This window comes from Phaethon aethereus, assembly GCF_964289735.1.
Source record: "Phaethon aethereus genome assembly, chromosome: 3".
Lineage (NCBI taxonomy): Eukaryota > Metazoa > Chordata > Aves > Phaethontiformes > Phaethontidae > Phaethon > Phaethon aethereus.
The window spans coordinates 28,716,167-28,742,982 of NC_138576.1; the positions used below are offsets into that span (position 1 = coordinate 28,716,167).

Below are 26,816 nucleotides of genomic sequence, written 5' to 3' on the forward strand. Positions count from 1 at the left end.
GGACACGCAAGGGTGAATGAGGCACCCTTTCGCTGCAAAGAGTAGTGAATTGCCCAGGAAGGGCCAGTGTCATCTCCACAGCTCCAGTGCTATTACAGGCATAAACCACAGAGCCCTCTCTCTATTTTACATTAAAATACTGTAATTAACATTTTCCAAGAGAACAAATGGAGTACTTACCTGTATTTATGAATGATGGCATTAAATAATCTTCCATCACGCCAGCAGGTAGTGAAATTTTCACAACATATTCCAGCATAACCCTCGGTTGTCTGCTGTGACCACAGGAGCAGTCTCTCTTTAGCAGACATGTCCTCTGACTCTCCAGTAACATGGATATCAGATATCTAAAATAAAGTTAATGTAAATATTATAATTTCATCTAACCCATAATAGTGTTTAAAATATTGCAGAAAACGACTCTGTGTTACTGTAGAATCTTCTGTCTGATATCTGCATACATGAAAATTATGATTATTTATGTACTGTATTAATATTCTTTCATGTCTTATCCTTATGCACTCTTAATGTCTTCAATATGAAATACAAAATTCATAGCTTCGCAATTTTCCTGTCAGATAGTTCTCAGCCTCTTAATTTCTGAGAACAATATAATACTATTACAGAATGAAAAACACTTAACTATGTCTATTTTATGCTGATAATGTGAATAATAATCTATTTTATATATTATAGCTATTATACATAAATGTTATATAATTATATATAAAAAACAGTGTGTTTTCTATGTAATATAGTCACACCTATATAATATCTGTATTATATTATTCCTACTTTAGTTAGCTACAATGTTCCTCTCTTAAAACAGGTTAATTTATAGTATATGCTGTTCTGGAATTCAGTAACAAAACAGTCATTTACAGTGGAAGCTGATAATAATGGTTTTAGCATAAAATCTTCTGAGAAGCATTTTTGGAATGACTGAAAGACTGAAAAATTTTAAATAAAAATTTTGCCCAATACAGAAGGTTTGGTTTTGTATCATCTAAGCATTGCCAACTTCATGTCAGGGAAAGCAGGAAAAGCATTGGGAATTTTACATACAAATACTACTTTCCAGTACATTGAATTCTTCCCTAATGAAGTTCAGTCAATTTGCTCAGAAAACTACCACTGTACAAATATGAAGCAGACATTTCCCTAATTTGCACATGCACTGCTTGCACCTCATATTATAGAAAATGTACTCAAAGTAAATCTGAACTTCAAGACAGAACCAAAAGAAGACATGCCTTGATAGAGAAAGTACTATCACTTGCTGTCTCTCTTCTAAATGTCCACCTTTTACCACTTTTCCAAACAACAGACAATATGTTATTATGAAGAACACCAAGAACCCAGGCACCATGAGGCACTACATACGGACCCATGTACCGTAGCTCGGGCGTTACAACAAGCAGGCTGAGGTGCTTGGGCAAAGGCAAGAGGGCTCGAGACAACGCCAGGATGTGTTGGTCAACACCAAGCACCCGTGAGCCCACCTGGAAGAGGCCATGCTGCACAAGCCTACACCCAGGACTGTGGGAGAGAGAGGTTTGCTCTGGCTGCGGAGCCAGCCTGAGGCCAGGGCACAGGGCAGTTTTGCCCACTGACACCTTTGGGGCGAGGTAGGTGCTCAAGTTAGCTGCAGAAGAGGCTTATCTCTGGACCTGTGCCAATTCCAGCAATCCTGTTCTAATGTAAACCAGGGAGCTACGTTCATGAGGTCAGATGGGATGGTCATAAAGGTGCCTCCTGGCCTTGAAATCTCTGCACGCAAAGGTATCTTCTGTCTGGGCTCTTCCTGGGGGAATTCAGACAGGCTAGGCTGGAAATTATGGTTTTCTCTCACATTAAAGCCACGCAAAACACTGTGCCAGGAACAGAGATGCAGCTTTCCTACTGATGCTACTATGTCTATGCCTAATAGGAGGTGATGGAAAGCATGAGGAAACAGGGGACTAAAGAAGAGCCCTTGGAGATGTCAGGGCAACGTAGCTGCTGCAGTGCTCTCTGCGATTTCTGTTTAATCACCTTTCACACTTCCAGGGGACGTGGAAATTTACAGCCATACACAGAACAAATTAATTTACATTATTTTCTACGCAAGTATCCACAGAACACCAAGTTGTGAAAGCAGTTCTTCAGATACTTATCACAGGGCATCATATCTGCTGGCTCTAAGGAAATCTAAGGGGAAGAAGACACAGGCACCAATGCCAAAAAGCAAAGTAGTTTTAACTGTTCAACTAGCCCATAAATACCTCCTAAGATCTGACAGCATTTTTTGCATCCTATTGTCTCCAGCTTCAACACTGCACATTTTTTTAAAAAGAGAAAAAAAAAAACTGTTTTGTTTAAAACACTGAAGAGAAACATGTGCAGCTGTGATTGTCTATAAATTTCTATTACTCCTGCCTGGAGTAATTACTACATGAAATCACACAAAATACAGACGGTATGAGTCTTGTAAGTGAGAACAACAAGGAATACAATATGGCAAAAGACCAACTTAAAATCTCTCTGAAAATTTTCTTGTAAAAAACTAGGGAACTCATCTGCACTGTAAGATTTCCTTCCTGTTGGTTCCCTTTATTCTTTGGTATTTCAAAGCAAGAAAGCAAACAAAATATTTTTTCAGTAGCTTTAGTTTCGATTCATCACAGAACCACCAGACCACAATATAAATTAAGTCAACCATTTACCACTTACCCAGACAACGCTTCTGAAAGAGATGACATCATCTGAAGTGCCAGATGTCTAGCAAAAAAAACCCCAACCTATAATTTTTTCCTTGTCATTTTCAGAAAGTCCTCTGTGTGTATTCCCTAAGTATCAAGTTTTTTAATATATCCTAACTAAGCCAGCTACTAACGTAATTTTCTAATGGCCATTCCTTACTGCTAAGTTCAAACCTTTAGCCTCCTCCACGGTTCATTGACCGGCGACAGCTATGTACATTTCAGACTGCAGAGAGTGCAAACGCAGCATGTTGGAGTGCACATTAGATTCCTCTGGCAACAAGTGATTTCAGCCATCAAGGCAACTTCTGAAGGTCGTACTTGTATCTGTTGTTACACACAAACATTTGTAGCTATGGACACAAACACAAGGAAAATATTTCTTATTCTGAAAAGTGACCACTAGGCAAGCTTGTAGTCCAAATTTTGGATGGATAAAAAACGCATTTCATAGAATCATAGTATCTTTGGATTGGAAGGGACCTTTAAAGGTCATCTAGTCCAACGCCCCTGCAAGGAGCAGGGACATCCTCAACTAGATCAGGTTGCTCGGAGCCCCGTCCAACCTGACCCTGAACGTTTCCAGGGATGGGGCATCTACCACCTCTCTGGGCAACCTGGGCCAGAATTTCATCACCCTCCTTGTCAAAAATGTCTTCTTTCTGTCTAGTCTAAATCTACCCTCTTTTAGTTTTAAACCATTACCCCTTGTCCTACCACTACAGGCCCTGCTAAAAAGTCTGTCCCCATCTTTCTTCTAAGCCCCCTTTAAGTACTGGAAGGCTGCAAGAATGTCTCCCTGGAGCCTTTGCTTCTCCAGGCTGAACAACCCCAACTCCCTCAGCCTGTCCGCAGAAAAGAAGTGTTCCATCCTTCTGGTCATTTCTGTGGCCCTCCTCTGGATCCACTCCAACACGTCCATGTCTTTCCTGTGCTGAGGGCTCCAGAGCTGGATGCAGGATTCCAGGTGGGGTCTCACCAGAGCAGAGTAGAGGAGCAGAATCCTCTCCCTCGCCCTGCTGGCCACACTCCTTTGGATGCAGCCCAGGATACGGGTGGCCTTCTGGGCTGTGAGCGCACAGTGCCGGCTCATGTCCAGCTTTTCATCCACCAGTACCTCCAAGTCCTTCTTGGCAGGTCTGGTCTCAATCCCTTCATCCCCCAGCCTATACTGATACTGAGGGTTGCCCTGACCCAGGTGCAGGACCCTGCTCACTTGGCCTTGTTGAAGCTCATGAGGTTCACACAGGACCATTCCTCGAGCTTGTCCAGGTCCCTCTGGATGGCATCCCCTCCCTCAGGCATGGCAACCACACCACTCAGCTTGGTGTCATGTGCAAACTTGCTGAGGCTGTGCTCAATCTCACTGTCCATGTCAGTGATGAACACATTAAAGAGTACTGGTCCCAGTACAGACCCCTGAGGGACACCACTCACCACTAATCTCCATGTGGACATTGAGCCGTTGACCACTATCCTCTGGGTGTGACCATCCAACCAATTCCTCATCCACCCAACAGTTCACTCATCAAATCCACATCTCTCCAATTTAGAGAGAAGGATGTTGTGGGGGACAATGTCAAAGCCCTTACAGAAGTCCAGACAGACAACATCGGTAGCTCTTCCCTTGTCTCCACCGATGTAGTCACTCCATCATAGAAGGCCACAATGTTGGTCAGGCAGGACTTGCCCTTGGTGAAGCCATGTTGGCTGTTTCGAATCATCTCCCTGTCCTCCCTGTGCCTTAGCATAGCTCCTAGGAGGATCTGTTCCATGATCTTCCCAGGCACAGAGGTGAGGCTGATGGGTCAGTAGTTCCCAGGGTCCTCCTTGCTACTTTTAATGAATGCAGCTCATTACCCTAAGATCAACATGTTTTCAATCCAAAATCCTTCAAGTACCATTTGGCATCGTAGCTTGCCATCTGAAGAAAAAGGAATAGACTAGACAGGGTTTAAAAACTGAAATTGCTTTCCACTCAAGGAGGTAGCCTGTTTCAGTACAGCTTAAGGAACACTAACATTAGCCTGAGACCTGAAACAATCTGAGAACTTCTGTTCTCTAAATAAAGTATCTCATATTCCAAAGATAAGATTTCAGACTTTTTTATAAACACTGAATTCATATTTTAAAAGAGGAAAATGGTGAGTCAAAGAGCTATATTTTATTACACTCACAAACATGGGCTCTACTTTGCAAGATGCCATATTAACTTGGAACTATTCAACAAGTAAGATACTACCCCCACAAAGTAAGGCATCAGAGAAATAGAAACATCTTTCCTTTGATAACCCCTAAGGACCATATAGATACTCATCTACCAACTCTGCATTATCATCAATATTTATAACATCATTTGCCACAGGCAAGAAAAAGAAGGACTACTAAATTAGGAATACTAGAATAGAAAATAAGTTAAGGGGCGATCAAACCTTTCACTATTCAAATTTTGTCCTTCAAAGCAAACAGTTTATGTGAACCTTTCATTCTTATATCCCACAAGCCTATCATTTATCCACTACAAGCTGTTACTAGAGGACATTTGCTCCTTAAGCATGGAACAAATTATTGAGTTTGCATGAATTTGAACAGTTGGTTGCTAGAGATTCAGTTCTCCAAATTATCTCAAAGCCTGTGAATTACAAGTTGTGCAAGAAAAAGTGACAGAGGTAATTGTCTGCACAGCCCTTGTATTTCAGAATCAAAGTCTTAATTGGCACTAAGTACTCTACTTCTTGTTTGTAACTGGGAGAATTAGTTCACCTCTGCTACTGCAAGTGTTTTTGCTCTGCGTCTACATCACACAGTATACAACATCCATACACCAAAAAGTCTCAAGCTCTTTGCTTGCACTGATTTCAGTGATGCAGTTCTGAGTCTAAAGAGCAGAGCAGAGCACACCTTCCAAACGAGGTTAACAGTGCTGCTGGATTCCTGTGGCTCATTTTTTACAGTGCAAACAGAACAAGAGCAAGACTAGTGTAGATACGAAGAAGTCTTCCCTCCAATTCCATCTTATCCCAAATGTTTTGAAGCAAGTGCAAACTTGACATAATGTACTTAACATAATGTACTTAACTGCACAGAAGCATATAATGGGCTAGAGATGTATGATGTATAATGAAATGTATTATGATATCAGCTAGCCCTAAACCAGAAAAGTCTGAAGACATGAATATGGAGAGATTTTGAAATGCTATTCTCCACTAAGCTAAATAGTTACTATGTGTTCTGTGTGAAGAAGACTGTTGACAGCATGTTGATGGAAGTATAGTTATACAAATGGAATTTGGACTTGCATGTGATCACAAGAAGTCATCTCCCCTGACATTACAGTTGGACTTTGTGAGTTTCCATTTGACCATCAATTCAAATGCTCCTATTCAGCTCTCACAAGGCTGTGTGGAGCTGCATGTCCAGCTTTGAGCAACACCCTTCAAAAATATTAGATCCGTTGAAGTAGATCGAAAGAGAACACCAAGAATGACAAAAATCTAAAGATACATGACCTCTTAGGAAAGATTGAAAAACTTGGTTTATTTAGTCTAAAGAAAAGAAAACCAAGAGAGGATGTGATAATAGTCTTCAAATATGTAAAATGCTGTTGCAAAAAAGGAAATAAATCAACTTTTCTGGGATGGGAAAAGACCTAATGAGCTTAAAGTGAGAGTATGTGTTTTCAGCTAAAACCACTTTTTAATACAAAAGACAGGTAAGCAACAGAATAAAGGAAGGACGCATGCGAAACCACCAATAAGGCAGACACAGAAGAGTAAGTATCAGTTAAGAATGGATTCCATTAAGTTATCTAGACTTCAGGTACAGAGATGACCTATATGACCTGTCCAGAACGTTTCCAGCCCTAGTTTTGTAGTTTCATCGATGATTATAGATGTCCTTCATTCACCAGTATTTAAGGTGGATTGCACCTGTTTCTTTTGAGTGTTACAGGGAAGCAAACAATACTATGCCAGTTAAGCAAAACTCCCGACTTTTGCATCTTTGCCCTGCAAGTCACATTCCCAAAGACCAACTGACATTTCTCTCTCCCTTAACTGTACTACATGAATAGATAATACAAGATTGTGTGATGGCGGACATAGTTGGAAGGTGTCTTGTGATCTTGCAACTATTTGCAATAACCGCAATAATAAATAGATGGCTACTTAGCCAGAAATATTCTACTGAATATGGATTACAAATAATCTGCATTTTTTAATATAAAAGCAAGTATATTGCCTTTAACCTGACTCAAATACAAGATGGTTACTTAGCCAGAAATATTCTACTGAATATGGATTACAAATAATCTGCATTTTTTAATATAAAAGCAAGTATATTGCCTTTAACCTGACTCAAATACATGTTTTTTTCTTCTTGCAGATTATTAGTAGTACTGTAGATGAGATAAGAAATCCACTGTATGAAACAGTATGTAGATGCATGGCAAAAAAACAGCTGAGGAACTTCCAGCCAAGACAATAGTTGAGTACTGGAAGTAGATGAGTGATTCTGTTTATATATTAGACACGTTTTTCTAAAAAACATTTACATCCATAAACCGGAACCGAAACTACCACAAATTGGATTGGAAGAATAACGGTAATGATTGCTAACGTGATACACATAAGTCACTGGTTTCAACACAAGCTGACAGACACCAAAAACTGGTGGTAACACCAGCTGGTAGCTATCTTTTGCTGCTACTGAATGAAAACCACGGCTTGTTTCAACAGGAGACATCAAATACCACAGTGGCCATATCCCCTGCAGAGAAGCTAAAACTACAGCTTTGATTTTTTTTACTCCACCTGCATTGGGCTAAAACATCACTGAGAAGGGGAAGTTGCTGCAGGAAGCCTGTTTCAGTCTTGATTCACAACTTCTGGACCTTAATGCAAACTGCCATCTGCTCTAGGACAGCCCTGAGTTAGAAGGGTACTGGAGCATATCTTGCCTGAGGAAGTCACCTTCCTGTATTAGGAACAAGGGCTGTAGAAATTAGGCCCTTGCAGAGAGTAAAAACCTTTTCTCTCACAGCTATTAGTGAGCAGTCAGGAACGAAGCTTCAGAACACCCTGCTTCCCTGGCTTTTGCAAATAGGAAAACAGAGATAATGTGGTAGCACGTATTTGAACACAAAATCCTAATTGTGTTACATGCGTAAGACGTGCCACAGAAAGAAACTCAAAGGACATATTCCAGTAGTGAGGACTATGCCGTTTCAGAGGGTAAAACGTGGTCTCTTTGTTACAGTGCAAATTACCCAACTGAATGAGTCTTCTCCGGTGTCTGTGTCTCAGTTTGAAAAGCCAACAGGCTTTCAAATACCAGACACACCTGAGGCACTATGTAAGCTGAGAGTACATTACAGCATAGGTAAGCTGACAAGGTGAGTGGATGCTACTAATCTCTGTAATTACCGTAAAGAAAATGGTACAAAATGAGACTGGTAACCGCAAACTTTGTGCATCAACTCAGGCTGATAACAGGAACTCTATGGATTTGTATAAATAACAGCTTTACTGTTTTATACTGAAATACAAGACACGCAAATACTTATTTAGTTCTCAAGCAATCAAAAGGAAAGTGGTCATGACTTTGTAAAATTAGCTAGAGTCTGAAATCTAAGTCCTCTTCCTGGATTTGTTTTCAGGTCAAAGCTAGGTGTTCTTAAAATTGCTTATACTCAAAATCTGGGGTGGAGAAAGGGAACTGAACTGAAAACCAGACATTTCAGCAACTTGGGTGTTTAGCTTGTTCTGTCAATAGATTTCATATTTATACAATTATGCAGTTTTTTATCAATATTGCCAGCACAAGTCTCAGTATTGAAGTAGGTGCTTGACAAAAGCCTCATTTTTTTCCTCCCCTCCCCCTGTGGTAACAAGGGGTATATGCCTGGTTGGAGTAATAACTGAAGCAATATTAGAAGTTGTATTACTCTGATTATACAGGGAAAAGCGGCTATGCTTGGCTGAACAGACAAGGTCTCATACTCTTTTACTCAGTGATGACGTTTTGTTCAAATCAAAGAACATCCCTAAGCTGTTCCTGAATTCCAGCTGAGATTAAGAGGGCAAAGATCTCCGGGTGTATTAGGAGGCTATTTGTACTAAAGTGTACTGTGTTGTTGTAATTGGGTGTGTTATCTGTATTTAAAAACTAAGCTCAGAAAAAAAAATAATTTGATTCCTGTTACTAAAGGAAATTATATAAACAACAGAAGTGTAGTTAGGTCTTTGCTGGAAAGAGTACCTTTGGCATATGTCCATTCCCTCTGTTGACTCAACTCAAAGCTCAGATGTCCCTGTTGAGCAAGGGGAATCAATTTTGGACCAGATCCTGGTACCAGCATTTGACCCACACTTACAGATTTCAGTTGTGCTGAAGATGAGTGGGGCAGAACTGGTAATAGGGATTGAGCTGGTAAGCACGGATACCAACAGACAAAAATTTGCTTTCCTTCTGATATTCCGCAACTAAGCTCATACTTCGGTTTCTTTTACTGTAAAAGTAAAATAACCCTACTCTCGGAGGAAGATGGAATTTCAATAATTAATGTTAATAGCACATACAGACAGTTTGGGAGGAAAGACCTTTTAAAAGAAGTGTAAGAGCATTATTAACATGACTTACGTTCACTTTTTCTATTTCAAGCTGCCTACATATTTCTATTTTTCTTCAGTTCCTATTGGCCATAACTGAAAAGAATTAGAAATATTCCTTTCCTTGATACAAGACCCAAAGGAATTACAAGACTGTAAGAGTTGATAAGAAAATTTACTGCAGATACTGAATGTGAACTTAAACAACTCTCTAAAATTCACTCCACCTTCTAGAAGCATTTTAGCATGAAAATCTGTTTCCTAAATTAGGACACAAATCAAACTACAGACAGCAAAACAGCACAAGCATATATCAACATTCCTGAAGTACTGAGGTATTACTTAACCTGTGAAAAAGATGAAGTAATATGTTCTGTCCTGTAACTACCTGCAGTATCATAGCATGTGTAAAAGGCTTATACATAGCAAAGCAAAGATATTTTTATAACAGTAAAAATACTGTTCCAGTACTTATTCTTAGCTGTCTTTCAAATATAAGGTACTGTGCCAAAATATTTACCTTGCTCCTGTTTGGTGGAATGCTAAATAATGCTTTTTCTTTTGGAAACTGGGAAAGGACAGCATCAGAATAAAACCTCTTTTGTTCAAGCAGTGGATCACTTTTGCTTGCAGAAAGTAAGTGATGCAACTTTTCAGATTTATTGCTTTCTGGGACATCTTCAACAACTCTGCAAAAAGTTATGTTTAACCCAGTTTCTTCACATTGTCTGCCTAAAATGTGGATAGCAGAATCCACGCTGGCTGCTTTTCCATAACAAAGACCACTAGATTTCTTCAGGAATGCTAATTCCCTCCTGTTGCCATCCTCTGAGCATTTCCTCTTCCATGTACAGCGTTTCTCTGAACTCGTCTTGTCTTCTTCCTTTAACCATATCTCAGTTTTGTCAGATTTGGTGAGCCTCTGACTGTCACCATGAAAACTGTCCCCACAAAGAGAATCACTTTCTGTTCCACCCGGTAAAACTTTTGCTTTAACAAGATCAGCCGAAAGGTCTGTACTCACAGGCAGAGCACTACCAGCCACTGTCACTCTTCGGGGGAAGGAATCGGCCAATCCCACACCCTTGAGACGATTCTCGGTGTCTTCCGAAATCCTCACTTCATACTGGCTTTTTTCTTCATTTTCTTCAACCTGTATTGAATCTGGTCCCTCCTCAGTTGATTTCTTTCTCTTTATTCTTCTGAAATATTTTCTTCCAGGGGAATGTTTAGCTGGACTTAAGGGAGCTTTGGCAGGATCTAAACACTGTTCTTCCTTTTCAGCCCTCACGCATCCACAGACATTCCCCATTTGGCTTTCGGTAACTCACAGTCGCACAGTCTCATTCATTCCAGTATATTTACATACACTTAAATCCTCCTCGGAAAGTTAAGAACCGCCGTTTGCACCGTAATTTCTTCCAGACTTCATGTCCATCCTCCTCAGTACGTAGCCATTTTGCTTTATGAGAAAACGCACACGCAATAAACGTTGTGGCACGGTGCCCAGGCAAGGCCTGTGTCTGATTAGACACTGTGGCTTATTTCTGGCCACCAATCCTCTTAAATAAACATCGCTGCTTCAGCGCTGGGCTGTAACGCTGATGGCCTCTCGCAGAGATGACATAGCACTTGTGAGCAGCAGAATATTCTCGCATGCATTATAACTTCCTGTTTCATTTAGTAACTTGAGGAAGATAAAGTAGAAAAATATGCAGCAACCTTTGAAACTATTAGTTACACTCCAAATCCAAAAGCAAGCAGCGCAGCAAGCAACAGGGATTTAGTTAGCAGATTTGTTTTTTACTTCGTATGTTTTTATTATGTATCCAGTGATCCACAGAAAGGAAGATTAAAGTGAAGGATCAGAGATTACTCCGGCAGCTTGCTGGGGGTCAAATTTTTATTTGTATGTGGAGTTTTCATAGCAGCTGATGTGATTTTTCACTGATTTGTCAGCTATAAATAACCTGCTGCTTCACTATTATCATGCAAGTTTTACAGCTTGCTCAGGGCAGTGGTGCTGTGTACTGGGGGCTGGGATTTCCCAGCAGACTTAAACCTCCCGGCAGATAAAGGTGAAACAAAATTATAAGAGCCAGTCTGCCTAGAACACTGTCCACAAAGTTACTGTTTATAAAAATGGAGCTTTTTCCTCCTCCCATGCTCCTGTTCTGTAGGCATCTCTGTGTAGCTCTGAATACAATAGCCAAGAAGCATCTAACTACACCTGAAACTAGGTAGAAAAGTGCACTATTAAAATGCAAGCAAGTCTAATCACCGGCATACTTTATTTGGAAAATATCTTTTTAAGCTTCCATTTCATTTTTGTTACTGATATGCAAAACCTACTAAAACCAATACAAATCAGCAGGGTGGATGTGTACGGTTTCTCATGCTGAGAAAGAACTGAGTGACTTGCCAAGCATTATCAGGTGTTACCACTGAGTTTCCCTTGCTTATTTGAAAAGGAATTGCAATAATGAAACTTTATCCCCAGGGGCCAGTTCCACTGAAGCATTCTACGACATTTTACTGACGGCATCTAGAATGAATAATACAGTAAAGAAGTAGGATCAGCCTCCAAAGAATTTCCAAAAATACAGATGCTCATTGCTGACTACTCTTAGGGCACTGGGGTAAAATTTCAGGGTAATGCTTAGAAAATTTTATACCCTAACGCTAAAGGGCAAGAAGGCTGTTAGGGAATACTGTGTACCACTGACAGATGGGCAGCTACGTACAGGCACAATGCTAAGATGTCTCTTTACAAAGCAGGTGTTTATGCTATGACCACAGTCTTTCATAGCCTCCATTTGTATTTGCGTTTGTAGCATGCTTAACATACAGGTGTGGTTGTGACATTTGCTCCCTTTACTCACAGTAAAAAAAGCTTAGAAAAGTGACTTTCAGCAAGTCACTTTTTCAGCTTGACTCACTGATTTAAAACACACTTCCACATGGGACTGAGTTGGGTCTTGACATGGCCACCCTTAACTAACAGAAAAGCACATGACAGGGGGGGAAATAGTCTTTTCAAATGACATCGCTGCGTTTGTACAAACAAATGGCTTTTATGCCTGAAAAAATACACTTTTCTCTCTCCTCTCTCATCAGAAAAGATGATTCAGGACCTTGCAGTGCACTGAACCAAGACTGGTTTCATTTCACACAGATATAGCTCCTGGTTTAACAACAACACGACTAATAACAATAATATATGGTTACATAGATCATAGTATAATAATATTAAAATATTACATTATGTACTCTCATTAAAAAGACTTATTATTATTATCTTGATAAAGCATATGTTATGTAAAATATTAAGACAAGAGTGTCCAGCATTTGAATGAACAATTGCTATATTAACCATCTAATCAAAAATGTATTAAAGTAAATATAGCCTACCACAAATACACTGCCAATGTTGTTCTTCCTCCATAAATTTCACAGGAGTTAAGAATCTGCTTAAGAATATTGCAAATTTACATCTTCAATGCAAGTGCATATTTAAATTAAGACACATGGGCACTGAGGTTTCTAAACAATAATTATATTAGACAACTGAGTTTTAATGGAGTGTGATTTAGTATGTATTTCCTTTAAACTGTTTACATCTGTTTAACAGTCAGCATGATACCACCTTCTTCCAAACAGAAAATGTCCCTAAAGCATTCTCTGGGATTTCAAAACTCCTGTTAGAATCAGTGACACGCTGACTGCCATAAAAATGTGAAATTAAATCTAATTCAAGACAGGTCAGAAGAAACACATATTTTACAGCTTACAATCTGCATTTTGTAATGTAATGAGCAATTCAGAAAGTTGCTGATCCTGCACATCCTCTTTCATATATACCTTAAATTTTGATTGCTTTTTCTTAAGAGTAGGTTATTTACTTTTTCAGAAAATCGGGTGCCTCTGGAGTGGAATTAAAAAACTGAGGCAGCAAAAACATAAGAATCAGTTCTGAAACACTGGTTACAAGCTCAGTGCTCCCAACAATCCTGGTTTATTGCTGCATATTCCAGGTCAATTTAGTTGAATGCACCTTGTGTATCTGCATCTATTCCCAGAATTTAACCATTTCTAAATATTAGCTAGGAATAAAATGCATTCCAAATATATTGCTACAGAGTATTGGCAGTATTTGTGTCTTTCTGTCTTCCTAGAAATAGGTAAGAAATATGTACTTTTGATACTTAATAACCACTTCAACAATACTTAGCAGCTCTTCCTAAGTGAGAAGGCTATCACCTCCCTAGTAACAATTCTTGCTGTTCCTTGTTTTTCCGTGAACCAAAAAGTAACTTTATAGTCACTTTATCAGTCACCTATGCTCTTGAACCAAAGAAAAGATCAAGGACAAAAGAACTGACAAATTGCGTTTATATCAGTTTTTTAATATAAAAACCTATGCAAAATCGTATTTCATGTAAAGGGAAGATGATTAATGGAAGTGTAACTACACAAAATGACCGCTTTCAGCTAACTGAAATTCTATAAGTCGTAACTTTTGTCTCAGCAAGGAAAGACAGAGGTAACAGGATTAAGCTGGAGATTCAGAAAAGGGAAATTCAAATTTCTTCTAAAATTTCTCTGCTAGAGCAAAGAAGGATGACATTCTGAAGCATCAAAAGAGACTACCACTGAAGCCTATGAGAACCACCACAAGGCAGCGAAGACCTGACCACACCAGGGGCTTTTGTCTCAGACATCTGACTAGACCCAAATGGAAGCTCAGTGCTGGTTAAAGCCAAAGATCCAGATGATCAAAGCTGTTAAAAAAAAATGGACTGTTGTGTTTCTTTCCTTTTTCTTTTTTTTAAATGAAAAATCCAAAGATACAAATTTATACCCACAAATGCCGCTAAGTTTTAAGGGGAGATTAGCGAAAGACTTTTTCTGGCACATAAACCCTTAAGAAGTATAACATGAATAAAGGATTAGACCAACACTTGTCTGCAATTCGATCTGTCTTAGAGGCTGCTTAATCACAAACAAGAGGTTAACATTAAGGCATGGCAAACAAAAGATTAACATCGAGACATGAAATAGCTCATGCAGATTTGTATGGGTTTGCATTTAACCATAGATTTCTGTAACTTGTCAAGCATGTCTGTGACTGTGAAATACATTATGTTCTTAATGTGGGATGGGTGTATTACACATTATAGTGGCAACGTTGTTGTATATCTGGGTATTTGTTAGTCTGCAAAATACTGCGACCATTCATCCTTCGTACACCGCTAATTTATCCTTTAACATTGGTTTCATGTAGTTAGCAAATGGTGTAAAGGAAAGGTTATTCCACTTGGCCAAGCAAACCACGCCTGGTATCTTTTATCCTAGAATAACATGATCAAAAGCCTACTAGGAATGCATTTCAGGTAGTTTTGGATCTCAGATCCCTTCCCCTCCCCCCCTCCCCCCGTTTTTTTTTATTTTGGTGGTTGTTTATGCAACACGGCAAAAGCAATGGAGCAGTTAGCATAAATGGGACGCGTCATTTCATGGTACTGAAACAGCATACCAGATAACCAGCAAGCATTTTGTTGCACAGCCTGAAGGTCACATGCAGAATGACAGAGAGATAAACATATGCCAAAGAGAAAGTGAAAATTAAAGCAGCACAAGATAGAGAACAAGGCAAAAAATAAAAGGCTTGCCAGCACAAACAAAAGGCTATATTTGGAGCTGTTTGAGCAGTACTGGCAACCGCTCCTCAAAATCTGAACGAGCTATTCAGCTTTCAGGTACCACTGAGCTACCAAAAGTCATGACCCAGAACAGGAGACGTTTTCTATCCAGTGAGATGTCTTACAAGAAGAGGAATTTGCTCCTTGTTGGTGGTTTTATGGGATTAAGGACAAAGAGAAGCAATCGGATGAGCACACTGCTCGTAAATCTTATCCTGCTACAGATATCCCACTATTTGTAGAGATAAAGTCTAAATGTGACTCTGCAATGAGCCTTAATGCCTCTTGTCCTTACTGTGATTCAGATGAGTCCCAGAATTTCCAAGAACTCCAGAAGAGGTAACTAGGAGTCCAGCTGAGGAATAAAACACAGGAAGAGTACACCCCACCAAATGCTGAATGACAGGTCTGCTGCAACGGCTAGTGACTGGGAATCGCAGCTCCCAGGTGGAATACCCTTTATCCTACCACCACTTATAGTCAGAGATTAGACAACTGGCCGCAGAGCTCCATCTTTAAGTCTTTGAGAAGATCAGACCTTGAACTCTTCTAGTTATTTTAAAGCAGGGGCAGATTAAACTTCAGTCCTTGTTCTCCAAGACCCTCGGCTCAGGCAGGGCCCAGAGGCAAGCTTCAGAGCCAGCTGCCATCAGCCAGCTGCTCCCAGCAGAAATAGGTGCCAGGAGGACAGCGAGTGAAGGCCAGCTCTCTCAACTGCACATTGCCACCGCAGGAAAGCAGGCAGCAGGTCTCTCGTCCGGTAACCGCTATCACGGGTATAACAGCAGAGCAGCTGAAGGAGAGGAAGGTGCACAGGTCCCAGAACGTCCCACTGTTCCTCTGCCTTCTGCACGCCATTTACTGGAATAAGCCACCATAGATGAGCTGTCTCCTCTGGCCACCTTTCAGACCTTGTATGAAGGCCACAGTCTTCATGACCAATGCAAGAGTGCTTCAGAATTATTACCTGCACTGCAGGCTCTTCAACAAGAGCTATCAGGAACTTGAGAAATGGTTGAATAGCTGTCCTTTATCTCAGCCAAGTCATCTACAAACAAAACCACCCTTCTTACCTTTCAGCCCAATGCGGGTAAGTGCTTAACTGCTGACCTGCTGGACCAAATGAACAGACTGATAAAGAATGAATTTCGCTTGAAGGCTTACGGGGAGTCAACAGGAAAAAAAAGTACTTGCTGGCTGAGAAGAGAAATGTGAAGAGGTAACACGTGCCCTACGGAGGCCTGAGAGAAAGCAGCGTCTGGCTGGACAGTGCTGTAACATCTGGACAAAAACGTTAGCACTGAAGCCTTGAAAAGCAGCATCCTGCAAAGAGGCCTGACAGCACGGAGCTGGTGAGGGTGGAAGGAAAAGTGTTTTCACAGCAGTTCCTGAGCTGCAAAACAATGATGACACTGAAATAGAAAAAGTCTACTGAGTCATGACTTAGAAGCTCCAGAAATTTTTTAAGGTCCGAGTTCACAAAGGCTTAATTTTGGATGCCTGAAAGTTTAAAGTTTCACATTTAGCTTTGTTTTGGCATGTTTTTTTCAACCAACAGCAAGTTGTTCTAAATATTTAGCATCTGTTAAATTAAAGAAAGTTTGCAGTGGTTTGAAAAGAAATTATCACCAATTTTCACAGAAATTATCTTGCTAAAATTGTGGTTACCTACTGAGGACAAATTCTGCTTCCCTTTACAGTTGCTCATCTCCAATGTCATCAGTGAAAATGTATTGGGTGTTGAAGGAGAAGTCCATTCAAGTACTGATTTGGATATTTATATATATAGCCTATAATTATACAAAATACTGTAATCTGATTTAGCATGTTTTACAGGTGTCAGAAAAATAGCTTACAGTACTTATTGCATTATGAAACTGAATTTTTAAAAAGCCACATATTATTAAAAGTATGTGAAATGCATACATTGAAAGTTTGCTTAAATCCTACTAACATACATGTCTCAGGGATTTTTAATACCCGCAGGACAAATTATTTTCTAACATACTCAACTCGATAAACCACCAGATTTCCCATTCCATCATTTCTGTATCTTATATGTAATTACTTGGGACACAGAAGAATGTAAAATTTCTGGACTTGCGCATCTGCAAAAGTCAGTGGTATAACTTAGAAGTAAATTTATATTTATCTAATTATAGGTACCAAATCACAAAGCCATAACCATCTCTAGACATAATTCAGATGCAAGAGAAACCTCAAATGTGTATCACATTTTATTTTTGTTCATCATGTCTTTCCCCTAAATCATTCCTAAATCAACTCCAATACTCAGAAGAATCTTCTATTTTGAGGAAATGTTTTCCTCCAGATAAGTGCTATGACTCAGAGAAATAAGAAGCCACAATCAACAGCCAAAAAAAATCCCTGGCATCTTGACTACCTCCCAGGTTGCAGTGTTCTTAGAATACACATAAATGATGGAGCAGAGGCAGAAACATCACACAGCAAACAGCTCCTTAGACTCACTGAAAAATTAACTACTTCTGCAGATGCTAGGAAAATTTAAGGGGCAGTTCAGATCAAGAGCCAGCCAGCATGTAAACTCCTATAAGTGGACACCTACACTGAGATGTCTTAAAGAGCCCATTTATCCAGTGGAGGCAGGATTTATGTTTCCTGAACATGAGCTTCCAGAGCTCTTTGAGATAGTCTGCTACATCCCAACTGGCCTCCAGCTGCAGGTCTAGAAGAGCATTAAGTGTCTCATAGATCTGGTGTCTCATCCAAGAACTCCACATGCATGTCCTGGATACGCCAGCACACCTTACATGTTACCCAAATACCACCTGTCTTTAGGAAACTGAATCAAAAGCCCTGGAGATCTAATTAGTATAAACAACAAATCTTGAACAGCAGTGTATCACACCATGAAGTAGATACATAAGAAGAAAGTCAACTGACGCATTTAGAACATTTGAGACGCTTAAATCTATCTGAGATACCTACAAGGAGATAGCAGATACACCACAGGACCTAAGGAAACTTGCTTCCCACTGCATATCCTACTGGGTATGATGCATCATCTCAGACCACACTAAGCACCTATCCCATAAAACCTACATCATGTTTCTCATACTCACATGGGTGTCTCATAAATCTCCAGCAACAGAGATGTTTATATTTAGTCAAACTGAGTGAGCCTTTTAGCAGCTGGTTAGCTGACTCACTCTCTAGGCTATACTAGCTGGATAGACTAAACCTCTATCGCTCAGATTATCAGATTATAAGGGACAATTTAGACACTTAATGCATAGGAACACAGCTCCCCATAACACCTGGATTTAGGTGTCTTAGCTTCAAATTGAATCTCACCATAACTTTCCCAATATCTATAGGATTACTCCATGCATAAACACAGTTATTGTCATGAAGCTTCATCGCTTTGTGAAGACTCTGCTGTTAGACTTTTCTGTTCAGATTTTTCCCCCATTCAAAATCTAAGTGAAGACAAAAACATTATGTGAGATGTTAAATGTGCCCATTCTTCTGAACTTCCTTACACATTCTGAACCCAAATCAGCTGTATATGGGTGTCAATGACAGCAAATTGCCATATATTCCAAAAGAAGTGGTGTACAGGCAAATGCCAGGGTACCACAGATTAGCACAGAGGGTGTCTCTTGCACGACCTTACAAATGCCTTCTCCATTCAGTGTAGGTATTGCAGCCATTAATAGCAAAAAGACAGAAAATATTAAAAAAAAATCCTGTTCCTCAGTTATTTCATATTTACTAATGAGGCTTAATATTTAGTCCAAGAACAGCTATTCATTCTTAAAATTATTTTAACACTGATTTTTTTAAGATCTTATTTAAATAAAAAAAAAATCTGGAAGATCTGGAAAATCTGAATTGTATTCGTAGATTTAGTTGGTAGTCATTGGGGATCAGGACAGAGGGAAGCAAGTGTGTTTCAGCTACAATTCAAATTCTACATATTTCATATGGGAGCTGGCTACCTTATAGGGGAAAAACCTTGTCACAGCAGCTCACCTAAATTAGTTACTTTACATAAATGTTTTTCTTTCTCATCCTTTCTTACAGCTATAACTAGTAACACTAACTTCCATCACTTTTTACAAGCACCCAAAACTGTGTCAGAAGTCCTGTGCTTCAGCCAGTGAGAAAAACTAACAATTTCATCCTGCAAAAACGTATTCAGCAGGTTCAGAAAGATAAAACATATGTCAAGTAAAGGTTTAACTTCCACTAACAGCTTCTATTAGTAAGTTGTTAATCGTCTTTATTTCTTAAAACAGAGCAACATTCAGTCACTGCCTAATTCTGTGGGTCATGCTTAAATATATTTTCGCCCAGCCTTCTTTCTCCATATAACCATGCGGGAGCAAAGACTGACATGACAGGGAGGGGGGGGCTGAGGGAACTTCAGGTCTCCGTTCATGGTGAACAGTTCGTGGTTTCTCCTTTACCCAGAGCACTGGCCCGGGTATGAGCCATCCGCCCTGGTTAGACCAGGGCCACGTTGGTCCTATTCATGTCTCCTGTTCCTCCTCAGGATTTGCAAAAAGGCAAATTAGATCCTAGCAGTCTTTCTTCTTTTCTTCCAATCATAAATCCCCTGCAGGATATTCCTAAGTGAACCATGTTTTTCCTGTATAATCATGTAATTTTCTGATCATTTAAAATGCCTGCACAGCACGGAGTTTGTCACTAACAATGCTGCAGTCACTAAATGAGAATTATCTGTCATCCGAATTACATCATCTACAGCCACGGCCATTGTGAAAGCCTCATTTTGAGGAGCAATTTAACACCACTCGCTGTAAGGCTGCATTATACTGTACACAATCCCACCAGTGTGCAACAACCAGAGTGCCACCTAGTGCGACCCGTGCTACCATCGCTGGAGCTAAAAAAAAAATGCTGAAGCGGTAGGGACCGCTCGAAAAGGCTGAGAGTGGTGCTTGCTAACATACTGGTATCAGCAGAGAAATTCAGATCTGGAACGAAGAAAGATTTTAAAACCTTTTTTTTTTTTTCCTTTTAATATTCAATAAAAGAAGTCTGTAGAGTAAAACAAGACCGGTTTGCCTAAACTTTGGTAGAAATACATCAACTATTGTCTTCAATGATGTTCAAAAACCAAGATATTTTTTCCTCTCACTCCACAGACAGGAAATTAGACAAGAAACTACACCTTCAGCTTTAGTTTACATCAGCAGATAAGATACATCATCAAAACCTTCATATACACAGTAGAAAAGAGACATAATATATATTTTTGCACAGCCTATATAAAGTCCTAAGTTGACACATTCATCATAACTGTACATAAGAATCTGACCAAAAACATACTGTCAAGCAAAACTAGACTTACCTGAAAGTGCAAAATTATGGTCCATATCAACCCCAAAGTCAATTTGGGATTCCCATCTGTTATGTCATCATTTCTAATGTTAACCAGTTTCACCTGCCATCATGGAAAGAAAATACAGACGAAATTGAAATAAATGCCACAAATACATGCTGCACTACACAGGCACAGCTATAAAGGATGCATTACTCACTTCCCAAGCCTACTCTTGTTTTTTTTAATTCTCAAAAGCAGAAAGGAATTGCATTCTGGCTGTAAGCGGCCCGCCAGGAATTGCCCTTTCCCACCCACGCCAAGCTGAGAAGATTCCTCAGCTGTCACTACGCTGGCAGATCTGCTCCCCATGCCAAATACCCTTCACCTCAGCCTGTGCCAGAGGGGGACGGTATGATAGAGGGGAAAAGGATAACAGGAGTGTGATGATCTCTAACTCGTGTACCAGTCTCAGGTCAGTGCTGAGACCTGGAAAGCCATCACTGCCTTCCCTCCTCCCCACACTCTCTGGCACCAAATCAAGAATTCAGCAGCAGGAGAACTGGCCCCCTAAAACACAACAATCTGGCTTGATAAAACCAGGAATTTAGTATCAAATTTAAATAACCAATGGCTTAATAATGACAACAATTATTATCGCTTCTGCTGCTGTACTCATTCACAGTGCTATAAACATGAAATGGCTAACAGGATTAAAACAAAGGCTGACGTTTTTGCCACTCCAATAAATTCACATCCAGAGTGAGTTGAATAATTCTATTTTCTTTGTCATATTTTATTATTATGTTTATTTTCTCTGTATGTATTATGTATCCATATAGCGTAGCAATTAAAGATGACTCAGCTAAAAGGCATGTTAGTAAAGTTATATGCACATACTTTTAAACATATACCCTGTTATCAACGCCAAGCAAGCAAAGGCATGTCCTTCTCTTGATCTGCAAACATACTTTTAACTATTAGAAAAAAAAAAAACAAAAAACCAAAAGTGCTCTCTCAGGAAGAGAGTGTATCCCACAGTTCAAAAAAGAAATTAAAAACAAATCGAAATGTTTTCCTCCCACTGCATTATAAAAACTGTTTTTTGGCAAAACTCTACCAGATAGTCAAATATGCCTTTTCTTTGTTTTCTTCCCAAGTCAGGCTTCAAAATTACCAATATACAGGATCTCTCTGCCTTACAACCACAATAAAGCATCGTATTTGGAAGTTATCCTGCCAACCTGAGCAAGTTACCTCCTCAATACAGTTTAGAAACACCTAACAGGGGGTTGAAACTTTAACCAACTCCAGGTCCCATTGGCCAAGAAGACCAAAGCCCTACAAGTGTTTTGTACGGTAGAGTACAGCCATCTTCATAAAACTACAAGGCTAAAAGAGAGCACAAAAATCCTCAGATCGCAATCGACGGCTGTGTGGTGGAGACCTGTGGATCCCAGCGACACCTGCACGTTTATAAACATGAGGGTGACCTGATCCTACATCTCCTGTGTTTTAATACACATGGTCTGTCGTGCATAAACAAGGCATGGTGCAGCACAAGTCCAGAGGTTTCGCTGCATAAAAATGCCATTGTGACTGTCATTTCAAGTACCCATTCATTTATGTCGCAGTGTATTTGTTCATTGGCTCACTTAGCTTAACAGGAAAAGTTCGCTTTGAACTCAGCGAAGTAGGATTGACTTCTCGGTGCACACACATCACTCAGTGACCCAAAAGATAGTTCGCAATTTCACTCAAAATACAAAATGACATGTGCTTATATACATATGTATACATATATATATAACCAAATTAAGTATCTGTCTATGGTTTACTACTTCACATTTTTTCAAACCTTAATTAGCAAATAAAATTTAAAAAAAATCAACCAGGTGAAAGCAGATTTGCTGTGTCAATTCATTTAGACGGGATGTATAGGGAGGTAATGTTCTTCCTTTCATTCATGTTTTGGACATTTTAATATTGCCGTTTTGCAAAGGGGGAAAGAAAGAATCCTGTAAGTGTTTAAAAGAAATTCCAAAGCAGAAAGGAACTCCCAACAAGTGGAAAACCATCCAGTAGTGTGGGTTTCAAGTGTTCAAAATAGAGGTGAAATTAAACCTGAATCTTCCACAGCCCAGGTGACTCTGCTGCCTTTCTAGGGCACCAGTTTTGTTTTCATCAGGATCAAAGCTTGAGAAAGTTTTCCCAAAAGAAATATAATCAAAACAAGGAACTCCCACACAATGTTCTAATTTCTTTGAATCTGCATTTTGCACTAAAAAACTAGATTGTGAACAAAACTGCACACCAGCTAGTGTCTGTGCAGCACGAAGGACAGCTAAATCTACTACAAGCAACTGCTGCGGCTCTTACCCACACTTTTCTCCTCTTTAACATCATATACCACATGGGTTGTATTGATGTTACTGCCCAGAGAAGGGTGGTGTACAGTTACCTTTGCCACATCTCTCTTAACCATCGCAAGCATGAGATCAAGCTGAGCCTACACCAGCAGCTGTTACATAACATGCATAAAAGACCAAGCAGGACGTATTTTTTATTTATTGGTTACAGGTGACAAAATTTTCATTAACGTTTTTTATTAAAATTTTCACCATACCTGGCGTTTTTTCAAATAGTCAAGTGCAATTTGGACGTTCTGGAGTCTGTGAAAACGCATCCGACCTTTTTCTCGGGGCTAAAATTGGAAAACAATAGTTGTGAGATTTTCTCATCAGACAGAAGAACAAACAGTCCAATTTAAAAGATACCATGTGAACATTTGAAGCACTACAGTTTTAATGAAGCCAATACCTTTGGTGGAAAAGTGTGCTTTAACAATTTATTTTTTTTAAACTATAGTTGAAATTTTTTAGCACAGCGGATGGCGAGAGAGATCAGTGGTCCCAAACTGCAACTTCGATCCACGCAGACTGATAGCTGTTACCTTGTAAAGTACTATTAAGGCCAAGAGGGCTAAAAAGGCCCTACATGAATCTATCTACAGAAACTAAACTGCAATATACTATTATAAAAGATTTACGGTATATTAAGCAAAGCAAAATATAAGTAATGTCGTGGACCTTATGTTGCTCTGGTAAACGCTGTGATGGAAAAGCTTACCTCTGTATGCAACTTTATGATTTAATGTTGTTTATTTAGGTTATGACTGCATAATCATTACGATATCAATACATATTTATTTAAACCATCTAATAAAGATAATACCTTCCTCCAAACAGAATAATACAACATATAGAGCCCTAGAGCATAAGTTTAAACTCTTGACTTGGGTAGAACATTGTAAAGCATGAAAAAACCTAACAAGTCACTCTTCTCAAGGCAAAGTCAAAACTGGCGAGAAGAAACTGTAAAATAAGCATGAGCAGTGTGTTAATGGAAACATGGCAAAACTGCATGCAGTTAGTGTAAAATCACCAAGAAGAAGAATCACACAGAAAAAGCATACTTTACTTAGCTGTCACAGATCAGCAATGGGAAAGCAGTTAAATTTACATCATCATTATATCCAAATCCTTCTATTCTTCTTCCTTATTTCAGATTTTTCACAAACTTTCACAGCAATAAATTGAAGCAGACTATAACTGCTAGGGATCAGCCACGAATATGAGTATTTCCTCAGACAGTCACTGAGAAACACGCAGATAAGCCCAAGCCTTCCTCAACTGCCTTTTTTTTTTCCCCCTGTGGAATATCAGATGCTTGCCAAAAGGAAACATGCGAAAATGGAGTTGAATAAGAAGCGTAAACTAAAACACAAAGAATTTTCATTTCCATTATAGAACCTTCGATTTAGCCCCTTGTTTTTCATACCCAGATCAAGCCCTGCAGCCCTTGCTACGGTGTAGCTTCCCCGGGTGGAATGAAGGACTGCAGACCTGGAACCTGGTTTTCCACAACAAAGACGGTATAACAAATCCCAAACTATACAGTTAGGTATAGCATCTCAGAGGGCAAGTATTTTTTTCAATGTACAGCTAAAATGCAGCATTTTGAGTTATGTTATGCCCCGGGAAAAAAAGCACACAAATTCCACTGAAATCACAACTGCAGCGCAACACAACAGGGAGCCAAGGCGGCATCGGGGCCCTATGACAGACAGCAAGTTGCTTTAGCAAACGCTGATAATGCGAGGTCTACAAAGGCATGATACAGCTTGCTTGGACTAACAAGCACTCAGCATTTTACACTTTGTAAGTAGATATTTCCCTTCTGGATGGTTGAAATACAGTGAAACGATAATTCAGCATTTGTTGATGAGAAAGATAAACCCTGCAAACAATCCATCTGCTTACCACTCACTACACAGAGCTGTCGCTTAACTTCTACTTTGACTGCTTTGAGAAAAATAACTATTACATTTGATAAATTCTAACAAATAGATCTGCGCATCTGAATTACCTCATTTCAAAATATTATCTAATATTACATCAAATACACTGTGGATGCAGTAGACTGGTGCTTCTAATTAAGACAAAGCAATTTTTTGCCATTGACCTCACTAAGGAGAGCCTTCAAAGCCTTTGTCTAAATTACTTGTATATGGGCAATACCATTTGCAAGTAAAAAAAAATCTTGGTTTAATGGAATTAGGGTATTTCCCTATGTATTATTGAAAAAGATTGTTTTATAACATCATGATAATATTGTCCAGTACACATTTGCATCATGGTTTTGTACAGTTTAATGAAAGAAAACAAACAAATCTTGAATATTTGCGTTTCAGCTGTTCGCAAAAAGGCTGAATAAAAATTTGTCTTTACCATACCTCCATCACAAACATACATATCCTGGTTTACCAACATGAGTTCTTTTGTCCTTTCTACAGCACACTACTGCAGCACACCAAGCTAAAAATTTACATTAGCAGACACCACACGTCAAACACTACATTAGTACAGTTATGGGGGTCGGCACCTACCCCCTTATCCTCATCCTCCACATCCTCATGCTGTTCATTTGCGCATGCTTCTGTTGAACTCACCAACCGTAAGGTCTTCAAAAAATCTCGCTCTCTTGGCTAATGAATATAACAGACAGGAGACAGGACAGCAAAAACACAAGACAGACCACAAATGAAAAGAAGAGCATGAAAAGAAGAACATAATGAAGAGAACAAATACCAAGCAAGGGAAGTAATGCTCACAAAGAAAGAAAATGACACCTGAGGAGTGTGTTAGACGATTTCAGGGACATTTTATCCTTGCTATTTGTAAGTTACTCCCTTTAATGCGAAGGGATATTAAGCATCCAATACTTCTTAAAAGAAAAATTGTAAAGAAAAGGGAAGAACAGAAAAAGTAGCGCATTACCCTATTAAGAAAGGACGTCTCACTGACCAGAAGAAATGAAGAGAACAGATTGCATTCCCCCACAGAATTCACAGTGGGATACTTTACCAACAGAAATACAACTTGTGTCTGTGGTATCAAGTCACAGATTATGGAAAATATCAAAGAAACCTCCAGCAGTTGATCTGCAAAGAGTTAACAAACAGAGCAAATGTATATATAACAAACCGGAACCACTACATTCTGATCTAAAAGCTTACCAAGGTGTCTCCAGAAAGGACTTCTAAAAGCGAGATCAAGTTATGTCCATCTCTTAGGTCTTCATATAGGTCATTCACATGCTTTCGAACCTGCACAGATAAACGCAAAAATTAAAGATCCCCATTTATACCTGAGAATTCACACTCACATTAACACATATCTTTTAATACACAGACAAACCGCAGATATACCTCAGCAAGGCTTTTCAAATTTTTTAATTTTCTTGACAAATTTACAAACACAAATTAATTATAACAGACAAAATTCACATCTATGTCTGCACTCACACAGTTCCATCACATTTTATTTCATTTTAGTGAAAAGAAGAAGAAAAATAGTAGAAAGTTATGGGTAATGAATACATATAGCAATGAAAAAATCAGTATCTGACAATTTAAACAACACCAGATACCCACTTGTTTTGACCTAAATAACGACTACCAGCAGATAACACTAGCTAGATGCAATGAACTGTAAAAAAAAAAATACACACGACGTATATATTATCCTCAGCATGCACGCTCACTGGAGTCAGGCCAAAAGTTAATGTGCTTTCTGGCCTTAAGCTCATTACTAATCGAAGCATACCATCCACTAGCTAACAACATGTTTTGTCACCTCGGATTTCCCAGTACTTAGTGAGTTCTCCCAACGGCTCACACATCCACCTTATACACCAGACCAAAGAAATAATGACATTGGGTTGCTCTAGTGAAGCCAAGGACAGGCACAGTCCTTCCCACCAGCCATGCCGGTGGCAGAGGTTAACACTCCCTACAGCTCAGCAACACTCTACCACCAGCAGTCACCAACCCAACTGATCCCCTCCTCGGATGCCCCCTAATAGATGGTCA

At 39.4% G+C, this 26,816-nt stretch overlaps 1 protein-coding gene across 1 annotated transcript in view; it reads right to left on the minus strand.

Annotated features, from left to right (window-relative positions):
* Window positions 1-26,816, minus strand: part of DST (dystonin) — a gene marked incomplete at its 3' end in the record, with an annotated part of 320,121 nt that overhangs the window by 170,064 nt on the left and 123,241 nt on the right. The window contains exons 6-9 of the mRNA XM_081998014.1: window positions 25,962-26,051; window positions 23,010-23,087; window positions 20,414-20,506; window positions 181-347 (exon numbers count right to left, since the gene is read on the minus strand). Coding sequence (XP_081854140.1) covers window positions 181-347; window positions 20,414-20,506; window positions 23,010-23,087; window positions 25,962-26,051 — 428 coding nt within the window. The remainder of the gene's footprint in view (window positions 1-180; window positions 348-20,413; window positions 20,507-23,009; window positions 23,088-25,961; window positions 26,052-26,816) is intronic.